At 45.6% G+C, this 14776-nt stretch overlaps 1 protein-coding gene across 1 annotated transcript in view; it reads right to left on the bottom strand.

The window, feature by feature from the left end:
• The window catches only part of ITGA10 (integrin subunit alpha 10), a 55270-nt gene that overhangs the window by 35350 nt on the left and 5144 nt on the right, over positions 1–14776 (bottom strand). The window contains exon 2 of the mRNA XM_079956532.1: positions 4749–4860. Within this exon, the coding sequence (XP_079812658.1) occupies positions 4749–4860 (112 nt within the window). The remainder of the gene's footprint in view (positions 1–4748; positions 4861–14776) is intronic.

Raw genomic sequence — 14776 nt, 5'->3', positions numbered from 1 at the left:
ATTTGGCAGGGCAGAGTTGGATGGAGGTTTGGGCAGGAGAGAGAAAGGAAGGGAAAAGAAGAGGGAGGCCCATTTCTCTGCATTTCCTTCCTCCTGCTCATTTTCCCCTCTCTCATTCCTCCCCCCACCCTTCATTTTGTCCATCCCCTTTCCCAGGGGGTCCCGAAAACTATTCTCACCACCTCATCTACTCACTCAATGATTCTGGAAAGAAGCTGGAGAAAGGAAAGGGAGTCATCCCTAATATGTTACTAGCACGCCCCCCCCCCGAAGTGTTGGCTTTGGAGAACCCAGTTCTTGGTTTGGGGGGGGGGAATCAAAAGTGTTTCTGACACGCTGCCCCACTTTCTCACTGAAGCCAGTCCCCACAAGCTCAGCAGCCCCATTGCCCACTCTGAGATGCCTTTTCCACAGGAAACAGAATGATCATGTTAAGCTTTGGATCTGATTCCTGGATTCCTCATTGCCAGCAAGATCACAGATTCCTCCTTCATTCTGGTAATACGATGGAAATATATTATGGGGAAGTAGGGCATTCCCCACAGTTTTCCTCTGAAGGTGCTGCCTGGGATTTAGCGTATCACCCCAATGTTCTATCATATTACAATATCTGGAGGTATCAAAAGATGCAACTGCGTGTCAGCCCCACTGCTCATCAGTGAGATGAATTCAGCAGGCCAGGTTGCCCCCAAGATGCTTTGAGTATATAACACCAATCCCTCACGTGATGATCAAGGGTCTGGAAACTAAGGCTCATGAGGAGCACTTGAAGGAACTGGGTGTGTTTAGCCTGGAAAAAATGAGACTGAGAGGAGATATGATAGCCATCTTCAAATATCTTAAGGTCATCACAATGGAGGAGGGAGCATGCTTGTTTTCTCCTGCTCTGGAGGGTAGAACTCAAACCAATGGCTTCAAGTTGCAAGAAAGGAGATTCCAACTAAACATTCGGGGGGGACGGGACTTTCTGACAGTAAGAGCTGTTCAGCAGTGGAACAGACTCCCACAAGAGGTGGTGGACTCTCCTTCCTTAGAGGTTTTTAAACAGAGGTTGGGTGGCCATCTGTCATGGATGCTTTAGCTGAGATTCCTGCGTTGCAGGCGGTTAGACTAGATGAACCTTGGGGTCCCTTCCAACTCTAAGATTCCATGAAGGAACCCAGAGCCTGTGTCCATCCTCTGAGGCCCTTCTTCATGTGCCCCCTCTACAAAATGTCTGGAGGGTGGCAAAACGAGAATGGGCCTTTACTGCAGTGGATCCCCACTTGTAGAGTCAGTGGTGGAGGAAGCCGCTCGGGCGCCTGGGGCGGCATGCCTAGGAGCGCGGCGCACCACCCATAGGAGCGGGGCGCACCGTGGGGCCTCAGGAGTCTGCCTGCCTCCTTCCACTCAGCCGCACTACAGCTGGGGGGGAGGCAGCAGGAGGACCATTTGGGCAGCATGGAGCCTACATGCGCCGAGAGCCTACATCCCAGGAGAGATGCCGCAGTGAGTGCCACCTGGCATTTTGTCACCCCCCTGAGTGGTGACACCCGGGGTGGCCTGCACCTACTGCACCCCCTTCCTTGACCACTGTGTAGGGTACTCTCCCCAGGGAGGCTCGCCAGGCACCTCCATTACATATCTTTAGGCACCAGGAGGAAAGGTTTCTCTATAACCAGGCCTTTGGCTGATTAAACAATCCATGGCCTTTTAAATGTGTCTCTGCGAGGGGGTTATTGGTTTGTTTGGGGGTTGGGTTGTTGTTAGGTATTTTGTGTTCTTATTTTGTATTTTTACGTTGAAACCCACCCTGTGCTGTTGGGAGTTTAAATGCATCAGCGGAAGTTGAATTAATCACCGCAGGAGGAGCAGACTTTAACCTCCTGCAGGAGGCAGAAAAGGCCCACCAGCTTGGATGGCTTTAAAAGAGGATGAGACAAATTCATGCAAAAGGCTATATCAATGACTACTAGCCGGGACAGCTATGCTCTGACTCCAGGAAATGCTGCCAACCGTTCGAACTGTTCTTGCAGCTGCGGTTCCTGCAATGCAGGCGGCTGAACAAGATGATGACCTCTTAGGTCCCTAACTAACTCTACAATTCTATGATTCGACGCAGTTTTAACAGTGTGGATAGCACCAGCAGAGAATGACAAGCATTATCTCCAAGCTGAGAAACCTTTCTACACCGCAAGAGAAGGCCTGGATCAGTTGGCAAACCTTAACCCACCCTGAATCCCATTTTCAGGTCAAAAGCTCAGGTCTCCCTGTGTTACGTACTGAGTTGAATAGGATCCAAAATGCAGCAGTCTGATTGGTCCTAGAACAATAGGATTCAGAATGCAGCAGCCTGATTGGTCCTAGAACAGTAGGCTCCAAAATGCAGCAGTCTGATTGGTCCACAGGAGCCATCCAATGCAGCTCCAGGTAGAAGTGAATCCACAACCTGATTGGCCTACAGGAGAATCCCAGAATGAGCCAATCACGTGGGGCCCATTGTGTAAATAATGTATATAAAGGAGACATTCTGGGGGAACTTCCATTCCTCCTCACCACTATGAGCTGAATGAAGAGCATGAAATCCACTCTCAACTCAGAGTATATTTCACCCTGATAACATAAATTCATGAGACATCCCATTTCCAACTCCCCCACAGCATCATTTCAAGCTAAGGAGGCCAGACATCTGGTGAACCCATTCAGCAGGACAGCTTCCATGTGGCTCTGAGCCATCAGGGGACGCTCCAAACACCCACCAGCAGCTATGGCGGCTACACACAGAGGCTCTTCTTGAGTGCCTCTGTGTTTCATGTGATCTTTGGACCCAGTTCCCTGGCCACCCTTAATGGCAGCATATGGAAGTCTGGCATATACTGAATTTCTTCTCCATCTGTGAATTATTCTCAAGTGCACGAGTGCTGCCAACAGTTCCCTTTTGTTCTTTTGTTCTTTAACAAGTCCAGCGGATGTACAATTGGGGAAATCATTGGTGCAGCTCGGAATTTCCCTTTCTGATTCAGGACTGACGCAGGACGCCAGAGAAGAGGTGGAAGCTGCCTCAGAGGAAAGGCAGAAACGAGCAACAGGGGGCTGTTTTTAGACCTGCATTTAGGCCTCAAGGGTGTGGTGGGGGAAGACAGATTTTTTAGGTACCACAATTTGTCAGGAAATCATTGCCTGTTTCATTCCGTAGATCCTTGGCCTCAAAGCCAAAACCTTCATTCAAATAGTCTCCCCGTCCCCCGCCACTAGAAAAGAAACGCTGAATGTTTCAGCACATACCCTAGTCTCTGTAAAAAATTCTATTCAAAATCGCCCCTTAGAGATATATCTAGAGATGCTTAAGGAATCATCTTTATCATCATGATCATCACAACTATTTCAGTTTATTACCTGGGTTATTGACCACTAGGTTCTAATGTTATGAGAGGAGGAAAAGCTTTTCTCTAACCACTTTCTCCATGCCATGTGTAATTTTATAAACTTCTATCATGTCACTTCTTTTTTGCCATTCCTCTAAATTAAAAAGTCCCAAACGTGGCAACCTTTCCTCATGGGAAAGAGTCGCTTCATCCCTTTGATCATTTTGGTGGCCTTGTTTCTGAAACCTTCTCCAGGTCTACAATATAATTTTGGAAGGGAGGTGTCCAGAACTTCACATAGTATGCCTAGTGCAGTCGCAGCATAGATTTATATAACGGCATAATGATATTGGCAGTTTTATTTTTCAAATCCTGTCCTAACGATCCCTAGTGCAGATCATTTTCAGAGTTGGAGCACACTGGGGTCAGCAGACCCCAATGTTTTCCCAGGACAGACATCGAGCTAACCAGCCTGTAATTTCAAAGGATCCCTCCAGGTTCCTTTTCTAAAAATTGGTGTTACACTGTCTTCTTTCCAGTCCACAGGTGTGGAGGCTGATCTGAGGGACCAAGTTACATATTTTTGTTAGAAGATTAGGAAATTCACGTTTGAGTTCTAGGGTGGATTCCATCCGGACTTTTGTCAGTTTTCATTGTGTCTGTTAGGCCTAGATTCATCTCATCACCTCTATCTGCCTCAGTTCCTCAGACTCCCTTCCTGCACAAGTTGTTAGTTCAGGCACTGGGAATCTGCCCTAGATTTTCCACTATAAAGATGGATGCAAAGAATTCCCTCAATTTTTTCCCCAACCTGTGAAAGGGTACAGGCATACTCCACTCCCTTACGTCTTGGCATTCAAAGTGCTAATTTGCCTCCCTCCTTTGGAGCAATATAACCACCACCACCCCGCCCCCACAAAAAATATATTTGTAGACAGAACGGGCCGAAGACAATTTGCTCCCTGTGGTGGAGCAGGAAATCCTCCACTCACCACTCACCGCCCATCAAATTGCAGTGTCAAAGGCTAGCCAAGTTATTTTGGCACCTGAGGCCTAAAGATAATCCCATCAGCATATCTTCCCCTCCCTGGCAGCAGTAAAAATGCAGCACACTTTTATGAAATAATAACATGTTAAAATTTAAAAAGTAAGCAGCAAGTAGTCTGCCCTTCCATGACACTGGAAATTAGCTGCCTGAGTCAGTCAGCTCACTTTGTCTAATAGTAGGGCTGGCCCTGGAAGGACATGTCTTCCCTCAGGTTTCTGGATAATTGAACAAGAGGCTGAGGCCATGGTTTTAAGTTTCCACGTACGTGTAAGTTTTGGTGACAATCTATAAAAAAGAGAGGAATGGTCATATTCAAAACAGCTATTGCAGGTTAGGTTTAACCAGCCTTGACTTACCATTTCTGCCCCTGGGCTGTGTACTGAAGGACTTTGTACCCAAACTGGGCTTCCTGTGGGCCACGGAAGATCTGAGGTCTTTTCACATCAATGTTAAATGGAGTTCCAAACCCTTGAATGATAGAGAAATTGAGAGCATTTTTACAAATATATATACACGTATTACTTACATTACTGTCACCTGATATGTGGTTTTTATTGTGAGATGCTTTTAGTACTCAAATGAAAAGGCAGGATAGAAATCTGTTTAAATAAATAAATGATACAGATTTGACCCATTAAATGACACATATTAAACATATAATTAAATAAATGACACCTTTTTTGGCCTCGTGATGTTTTTTCTACTGTCGGTGCTTGTTGTATTGATACTGCTTTGAAGTCTGTTTTGCTATCTGTTTTTGGTCTGTATTATATTTCATGATTTTGTTCACCGCTCTGAGCATTTCCTGTTGAGAACGGTGTAAATAATAGTGATAATTATGGAGATCTCGGGGATTGCAATACCTCAGCTTTCATAAGAATGAAGGTCACTAGAGACGCTGTAATACAGTATATGATTTTATTTATACATACGGGCCGAGTATAAAATTGAAAGGCTCACAGCATTAACACGCCTACAGACACTCCAACTGGCCACCATTAGGTTTGGGAGCAGGGGCTCCCCAATGCCATCGCTCTGGATTCTCACAGCAAACAAAATCTTTATGTCTTCCCAGCTCCACCTGCAGATTAGACTAGTCCTCCTTCTTTCACACGCACTTCCACTCTGAGGTGTGCTCAGTACAAACGTCACTATTCCGCACCGGGGTGGGAAATACAGCTTGGATTGAGAAAATCTGGCCAAAATGTGTCATGAGCAGAAGGTCATGCAGAGGATGCATAACCCACAAGAACTTTAACGGCAGCAAACTGAATGGAAAAAGATGCTGTGTGGCAGGCTGCAAACAGCACTCCAGAACTAGAACCAAAAAACCCATGGCCTGAGTGAGAGTTGACTCAGGCATTTCTTAGTAAGGTAAGCTTAGAAGGGCCAATATACACTATGCTGGCTAGGGAAGGTACATATTGGCTAGCACTCAGGCCGTCACCAATACACAGGAGTGTGTTGATTTATATTATTTAAGGTAACCCAAGCATTAAAGGTAAAAGGTAAAGGTACCCCTGCCCGTACGGGCCAGTCTTGACAGACTCTGGGGTTGTGCGCCCATCTCACTTAAGAGGCCAGGGGCCAGCGCTGTCCGGAGACACTTCCGGGTCACGTGGCCAGCGTGACATCGCTGCTCTGGCGAGCCAGAGCCGCACACGGAAACGCCGTTTACCTTCCCGCTGGTAAGCGGTCCCTATTTATCTACTTGCACCTGGAGGTGCTTTCGAACTGCTAGGTTGGCAGGCGCTGGGACCGAGCAGCGGGAGCGCACCCCGCCGCAGGGATTCGAACCGCCGACCTTTCGATCGACAAGCCCTAGGCGCTGAGGCTTTAACCCACAGCGCCACCTGCGTCCTAACCCAAGCATTACTGAACCACTTTTCTCTCTGACATCCTCCAAATTGTCTCATGGAAACATTAAAACACACACACACACACAGAGAGAGAGTCAAAATATTACAATATTACCCCAAAAAACCAAGCAATAAAAGTAATAAAATAAACGTCAACAAGACTCATATTCCACAGGCAGAAACAAATACACCGTAAAAAGACTCTTTACAAAACCCCAAAGAAGAAAGGGTTTCCGTCCTCAGGAAGGGATTTCCAGAGCCAAGATGCCACCACAGAGAAGCCCCTGCTGCTCATACTCATCAAGCTAACCTGAAATAGGGTGTGAGTTGGAACTTCCTCTGAAGACCTTAATGGCAGTGGAGGCTAGTCCACTGGGATAACTGCGACATCTCTCCCACTGAAAATGTCAAACAGGGTTTGTTTTTTAAAAATTCCTCCTCCAAAACTCAAAGCCACACACTACTTCTTGTCCCACATATGTTTTATACTTCCTTGAAGTTACAGAGGCATTTTTGTCCATCTTCTGTTCTCTGGCCAATCTCTGCATCACTCAGCCAGTCCTAATCCAGAAATATAGCTAGAGGTCCTTCCTATCTGTTTCAAAACCAGAAAACTGTGTGACTGATCAGACTGCCAGAAAGTCAGCCCTAGTAGAAAAGCTCTTACTCTGTCTGTTGCTATGGGACCTGTTCAACACAGCCACTACAACAGATGTAGGAGATGTCAGGAGATGCTTCAAAAGCAGCCCTCTGTGCTTGCATTAGCCTATCAGAATCATACACTGCTTCTGAGCATGCTCAGAGCTGTTTCCTTGAAAGCTGCAACCCCATAGTCACCTTTGACTGAACTTAACCGTCCAGGGGTCCTTTACCTTTTTTAGAGTTGTTTCCTTGAAAGCCAGAAAAACAACAATCCTATTTTGAGGAGCTGGGGAGTGGGGAGGGTTTAGTTTTGTACTTGTTGTGTGTGTGTGTGTGTGTGTGTGTGTGAGAGAGAGAGAGAGAGAGAGAGAGAGAGAGAGAGAGAGAACAAGCAAGCAATTGTGAGTCTCTTTCTATAGTAAACACCTTTTTTATCATTAAATCACCTGACGTTATGAACCCTGTACATGAACAAAGATTATTATGCCACATTTTCAGGACTGAGTCAGGAACTGCAAATATGTTCTGCTATGCTCTAATGTGTCCTGGCTCAAAGGAAATAAATCTCCCCCAGCCCCTGGGTTGGAATTCTTTGTTTTTTAATGGGGGGGGGGAGAGAAATGTTTTGGATAATGAATAGTTAAACTGATTTTCCCCCAGAGGTTTTTTTTTTGGGGGGGGGGGGTCTACATGCAATGGGAATAAAATTTTCCTCGCATTTATATCTCCGGGGTTTTTTTGGCAATGGGTGAATACATGGATTCAGAAACGTATGTCATCTGATAAGGCTCAATTTCCGAATAAGAGTTGTGGAGTCAATCTTGTCTGAAAATCATACTTGAGCCCTCGCGCATGGATCCTTTCCCTGTCCATAGATGTGCAGAGAATCTGGTGGGTTGTTTTTTTCAGAGAAGAGGAGACAGTAGCACTCTGCATGTGTATAATGACACACTTTGCTAAATAACTGCTTTAGAAATCCTACTGGGATGAAAACAGCAGGGTTAAAAATTGCAGCCCTACCAGGTCAAAATATTTCCAGCAGACACTGCTTGGAATAACAGAATGGTAAAGTTGGGGGACCCTGAGGATCATCTAGACCAACCCCACCTAAAATGCAGGAAGGAAGAACAACATGGGATTTGGAGAGTGAAAGAAAAGAGCTATTCTAAATTCACCTACGGTATCTCTTGCAGGTAGTGGACCTGGAAGCATGATTTGGGTTACTGTTTGGGGCTGCAGTTTTGAGTGGGGTGTGTGTGTGTGTGTGTGTGTGTGTGTTCTTCAACCCCCATCCCTCTCCAAAATTGCACCTCCAAAACTGGATGAACCACCAATTTGGGGGTGGTTTGATACAGCCCTATATGAAAGCAAGCATTATTTCCAGAAAACAGGATCCAAACCATTTTTAGGATATATATTTTCCTCTCTCATGATCAAATTTCAAACTGTGAGCTCCTCACGGGAGGGACCTACCTTATTTTTTGCTTATGATTTGACATATGTGCAGTAATTGTACAGTGGTACCTCAGGTTACATACGCTTCAGGTTACATACGCTTCAGGCTACATACGCTTCAGGTTACAGACTCCGCTAACCCAGAAATAGTGCTCCAGGTTAAGAACTTTGCTTCAGGATGAGAACAGAAATCATGCTCCGGCAGCATGGCGGCAGCAGGAGGCTCCATTAGCTAAAGTGGTGCTTCAGGTTGAGAACAGTTTCAGGTTAAGTACGGACCTCCAGAACGAATTAAGTACTTAACCTGAGGTACCACTGTACTAATTATAAAAAAATTAGTCGGTCCATAAACAAACAACTTTGTGGGCTGAAACTTGTCGATCACAGGAACTCTGGCTCATGGCCTCACACCAGTGATTCCCAAGGTGAGCGGTACTATCCCCTGGGAGGCCGTGGGATTATTTAGGGGAGCACAAAGAGGAAGCAGGGTGCTGGCAGGGTATCATCAGACTTTGAAAAACTGGTATCACTGGATCATCAATTTTGTTCAATTATTTAACTAAATTGTTTTAATTGGATTTTGAATAAATGTGCAATTAATGGCTACTGTTTTGAATTTGTTGTTGATAGCCTTCTCTTCCATGAATTTGTCCAATCTTCTCTTAAACCTAGCCAAGATGGAGCCCATCACCACCCCCTATGCGAGCAGATTCCATAGTTTAACTTTACGCAGTGGAAGGACTTCCTTTTATTCGCCTTAATCTTCCAACATTCCACTTAACTGTCAAGTGTGGGAGTTCCCCTCACCCTTCGGTAGCTCACAGATAAGAATTAATGAGCAGTTCATAGATTTATAGTCCTTTTATTACAGCATCATGTTGCAAGCACAAACAGAAAACCTTCCGCAAGGTCAGTTGCCTACTCTGAATCCTCCTTCTGACCTCCGCAGCAATGGGAAGTTCCTCCCCTTCTCAGCCTCCTATGTTCTCTGATACATTTGGACCTCTGAGTCCCTGGGGAGGGGGGTTTCCACACACTCTCAGTTGATGTGTCTCCAAGCTGCCCCCTCCCTTCTGGATGTCTTGTCATTATCTCATAGCTGGGTAACTCCTCCCTAATCTGTTCAGCTTCTGTGTCTATGTATGCCTCTCTCTCTGCTTCTGAAAATGCTGGAGGTAGGTGTGGGTGTGGGTGTGGGTGTGGGTGTGGGTGTGTATTCCCCCTCCTCTTCTGAGAGGAATTGATCTGCCTGCAACTGCATTCCCCAATCTTCAGATCCAGACCATTCCCTGATGTTAACTGAATGTCCACGAGTTTGTGGAACCAAGGGGGTGGTTGCTCAAAACAGTTTGGGAACTACTCTCTCACACAGACCTTCTACCGCCATCTGCCTGCTTTGCATCTCCTAAACTTACGGCCATGTTGCTGGGAATGTATGTGCTGAGGAGGGGTGAGATTTCTTTGCTCAAGAAGAAGAAAAACGATCTAATGCTTGCAGCTGCTAAAACAGCAACCCACCCACCGCAGTCCGCCATGGCACAGCCTTATGAGCCAAAATTCCAATCCAACTTTCACAAAGTTCCCAACAAATTTTGTCCGTTTCAAGTTACCGGCACAATCCCACATCCGCTCAGCGAACGCACTCTGGAGGGAAGGGAAGGCCAGGAGCAAACGTGGGCCAGTATTTGAAATTTGGACAGAGAGTTTATCTTGGCCCTGCAAAAACATTGTTTACCCTTCTGGCTGGCTCAGAAAGACTTCTCTGTTCTCCTCTGGCAGGTAGTCGTTATAAGAAGGATTAAGCTGCGCCTGAGAATCTGTTTTCAGCCCTGCAGCCCAGGTGCATTTGAGACAATAGTAAAAATGGCAGTGTTCCTGATCGTGTGCAGAGTGCCTCACTTTCCCCCTTGTCTCTAGCCATGGATCACTCTTTTACACACATCTGATATCAGGGTAAAGGCAGTGGTTTAATTTGTAAAATGGAGGGGAAGACCCCTGAATGATGTCTATCTCTGCCGGTAATGAGATGTTGGAGGCCAGCATATCCACCTGCACATCACTATCTGACATTATTATTAGTAGTAGTAGTATTTTGTTAAATTGGAAGTATTAATTTATGCTGTAGCAATTTTGTTTGTTTACCTTATGATAGAATGGTTATGTTGTTTATTGGTCCTGTGTATTTGATTTTGGAATTTTTGTATATTGATTTCCTCTGTTTATTTTTATTACAGTACTTTGTTCCCAGCTCCAGGATCAAAAACATTCAATAAAGAGTGAGCTATAAATACTGCCAATAAATAAATAAATGACCTGAAGCCTACAGAGCAACCATATTATCTTATGAATGTAATCCTGCTCTCCAATTGCTGCAGTTACTCTGTGGCAAAGGAAACGCACTCTTACACGCTGGAAACCTGGGCTTAGCCAACAATACATACATAGCTGATTGTTGGAGGGCCTTCATACAAATTGTACAAATTGCTTTCCATATGAAAATGAGTATTAATGTCCCTAGCATTCTGCCTGGGGCAAAAGATAACATGGAAGCTGTCGAAATCTATTTGTTGGAAATAAGTGTGCCAGTGTTTTGCTTTTGTCAGCAAGGAAGGAAGAAAAACAGAAGCAGGTAGCGTCAAAGTCATCATCGCCAGTATCTGAGGGAACGATTTCCAGAAACGGAGGTCAGCAGCAATAGTCCTGCCCTCCCAACGGCAGCTCAGAATCTGGCAAAGCCCCGGAGAAAAGAGCAAAGCGTTTCCTGGCTCGCAAGTGGATATGTATGGAAAGGGTGTCGCTGTCTGTGCCTCTTGCACAATGGCACCTCTGTCTGTCCCTGCCCCAGATTCCAAATGCCAAACGGAAACAAGCAAAGCAATCATGGACTGGTAGAAGCTGAAATATATATCTCTCATATCATAAATTGCGGCTTCTTACTTATGGAGAATGTGCCCGGCAAACCTCCACTACAAGTTCAAAAGCAAACCTTGCTGTTTGTACCGTGTAGTTTGGCCTTTGCCAGATGTTTTGGACCCTTAACAGGGGCTGATTGGAGTTGTGGTCCAAAACATCTGGAGGACACCAGGCTGGCTGGTGTAGTTCAACTACTGGTGGTGAGGGGAGGGAATCCAAAAGTCTAGACTCTAAGGCTCTGCTAACACTGCCCTTTACTGGGAATGTGAGCACAGTCTTAAGAGTCTAGACTTTTGCATTCGCTTTGGACACTCACTGCATTCTCACTGCTGTGTTTTTAAAAAACCTGCATTCACACGATGTTATCCAGAATTCAGGTGTGCGCCCTATACTTTGCTGTAATGTTGGATACATTGTTTCTCATACCGATTTAGGGGTTCCAGACCTCCAGGTCTGAGCTGAACATCTCCAGGTGTGCCTGGTCCCCTCCAGGTGGCAGGTGGAGGTCTCGAATCTCCAGGTGGGTGAGGGGGCATTTAATAGATAGATATATTAAGAAGACCGTGCGTGCAGCTTGCAAGCTTCGGCCCAACAGGAGCTGGCTGCAGATTGTAGCATAGACACTCCGGGAGTAGAAGGTCGGTCCTCCTTTGCTCCCTCCCCCGCCGTCCCTATTGACCTATGTCTTCAGGGCCTGCCCTGTGACATCACCAGGTGCGGCCCCTAGATCTCAGGTTTGGGCCCTGAAATCTCACGGTCTCGGAGGCTCCTAATGTGGAGTCCTGAAGCCATTCCTAATTCATCTCTCTAGGGATAGGGTCTTTACATAGGTTCAGCGCCGGCCCTACAATTAGGCAGAGTGAGGCATCTGCCTCAGGTGGCAGATGCTGGGTGGAATGGCGATGAGGTGTGGGAGGGCAGAGCAGTCATAATTTGCTGTCACCACTGCCATCCCTGATGTTAGTGATATGTGTGTGTGTGTGTGTGTGTGTGTGAGAGAGAGAGAGAGAGAGAGAGAGAGAGAGAGAGAGAGAGAGACTGGAAAAAGGATACTGCTAGACTTTTTTTTGTTAGATTGCTGTCTTTTTGCCAATTTATAATACCTATTTTTAAAAAAAAAGGTACCAGGGTCCTTCTCACAAATCCCAAACTTTTGGTCTCCTCCTTGCTTCCCAGAGATCTCACATAAGCAGTCAAAATTGCTTATTTTCTCCTGTGGTGGGTGTAGCAAAAGCATGTCAAAGGAATCATAGCCCACAAGCATATTTTAGGAAACACCAATTAAAGGGGGCGAATTCAAACCAATCCGTCTTGCCTTTGTCTTGGAATATTGAAAGAATCCTTATGGCTAGAGATGGGGCACAACGTCTTTATTGAGTTCGCCTTTAAAGGCAAACTTACCAAATTTACATTTTTGTTAAATAATGCACAAACCGAAACACAGCTGGCCTTCAAAATTCGACTTCTCTGAATTTTGCAATGCAGTTCTCCAACAAAGGAATGTTTGCAAAAAATGCACGTATTAGGTAAAAGTATGTATGCATGAAAATGAACGTATTAGTGAAAAAAACGTACAAAAAATGCACCATATTAGGAGAAATTGCTTTCAAAAACATTAAAGTGCATACAAAAATATGTTTATTTGGAGAAATCCACACTCATTCTCTCAGCTCTGAATTTTGCAATGCCAAGTAATGTGCAATGCAAAGAAAAGTAGGCATATAGTACTGAAAATAAGATACTAAAGATTAAACATTATAGAGGGTTGCTTTGCAAAAAAAATATGAGTGTATTAGGTAAAATTGCATACAAATGTGTACAATGAGGGAAATTCACACTTAAATTTTCATTAGGACTTTGTGTTTCTTTTTTAGATCACCCTAAACTTACGTGGAAATGTGAAAAACGGAATTTAAGAATGGAAAAATGAGAAACCGAAATTTGCAGATTCACCTATCCCTATTGTAATGGTTCTAGGGGTTGCTCGTGTGTAAGCCGGTGCAAACACCTGGCTGGGTTGCCTGAGTGAACCTTTTCTGTCCGGACAGCCACTCACCCGTGGCTGTCTCAATCGCTGGCAGAATCCGTCAGTGGGCGTTTCTTAAACTTCTTCCAGCAAAGAAGCTCTTTGACGCCTAGTCTCCTCCTACTCTCTCTGCGCGAAAGCCTTCTGCGCAAGGAGGGCGTAGGCAGCGGAGGACCCCTACTCTCCCCGCTGGTCCCCGGCAAGGAGTCATGGGACCGCCTCGCTGCTTCCCCCATCTGCCCCCCTTCTCCACTGGTGCTACGCTGATTCTCTTCCCCAGAAGATGGGCTGCCTCTCCCAATCCTGGGACGCTCTCTGGAATCCCTCTGGATTTTGCTCTCTCCCTCCAGCACTGATGGCAGTTCCCTGACACCTATGTTCTTCCAGCAGCTAAGAAGTCCAAGGAACAGTTATAGGCAGTTCAAACACATTACATTGTTGGTGCAGCTGCTTTTGGAATACTGTGGACACTTCTGGTGACCTCTCCTCAAAAAGGATATTGCACAGTTGGAAAAAGTTCAGAAAAGGGGATGGAGCGAATCCCTTTGTGAAGAAAGGTTGCAGTGTTTGGGGGCTTTTAATTTTAGTGAGAACGCGAGTATGAGGTGACATAACAGGTGAGTAGAAAATTACACTACGAGTCAAGAACATACAACGAAGCTGGATCTCAGAAGATTCGGAACAAATAAACGAAAGTTCTTCTCCATGCAGCACACAGTTAAACTATGGAACTTCCTCCCAGAGGAGGAAGTGATGGCCACCAACTTAGATGGCTTTGGAAGAGGATTGGACTAATTCATGGAGGAGGAGGAGGAGGAGGCGGCTATTAATGGCTACTAGCCAGGATGGCTATGCTCTGCCTCCACAGTCAGAGGCAGTACAGTGGTACCTCAGGTTACAGACGCTTCAGGTTACGGACTCCGCTAACCCAGAAATAGTACCTCGGGTTAAGAACTTTACCTCAGGATGAGAACAGAAATCGCACGGCGGCAGCGGGAGGCCCCATTAGCTAAAGTGGTATACCTTAGGTTAAGAATAGTTTCAGGTTAAGAACAGACCTCCGGAATGAATTAAGTTCTTAACCCGAGGTACCACTGTAATGCTTCTTGATACCAGTTGCTGGAAACCACAAGAAGGACGGGAAAGGGGTCTTTTGCTCTGGGTTTCCCACAGATGAAGTATCCGGTTGGCCACTGTGGGAACAGGATGGTGGGAGAGATGGGCCATTGGCCTGATCCACCAGGCTCTTCTTAAGCTCTTAATTTCTTTTAGGTTTCACTTCCCCAAGTCTTCATCCCCATCTGGAAAAGAAAATGAGCTTTTGTGCGCTTCTTTCCCCAGAGCTTGTGTGGGGTAGTGACATAACAGTTTACTCACTAAGGGCAGCATCCAACTCACTCGTTCCACCAGAACAAGGATTTCACAGTGGAAAGAATCAATAAAAGTATTGTCGAGCTTTGGTTCTTAAAACTCATTTTTCACAGAGCAA

This window comes from Podarcis cretensis (assembly GCF_951804945.1).
Source record: "Podarcis cretensis genome assembly, chromosome: 16".
Taxonomy (NCBI): domain Eukaryota; kingdom Metazoa; phylum Chordata; class Lepidosauria; order Squamata; family Lacertidae; genus Podarcis; species Podarcis cretensis.
This window is presented reverse-complemented; position numbering and strand designations above follow the sequence as displayed.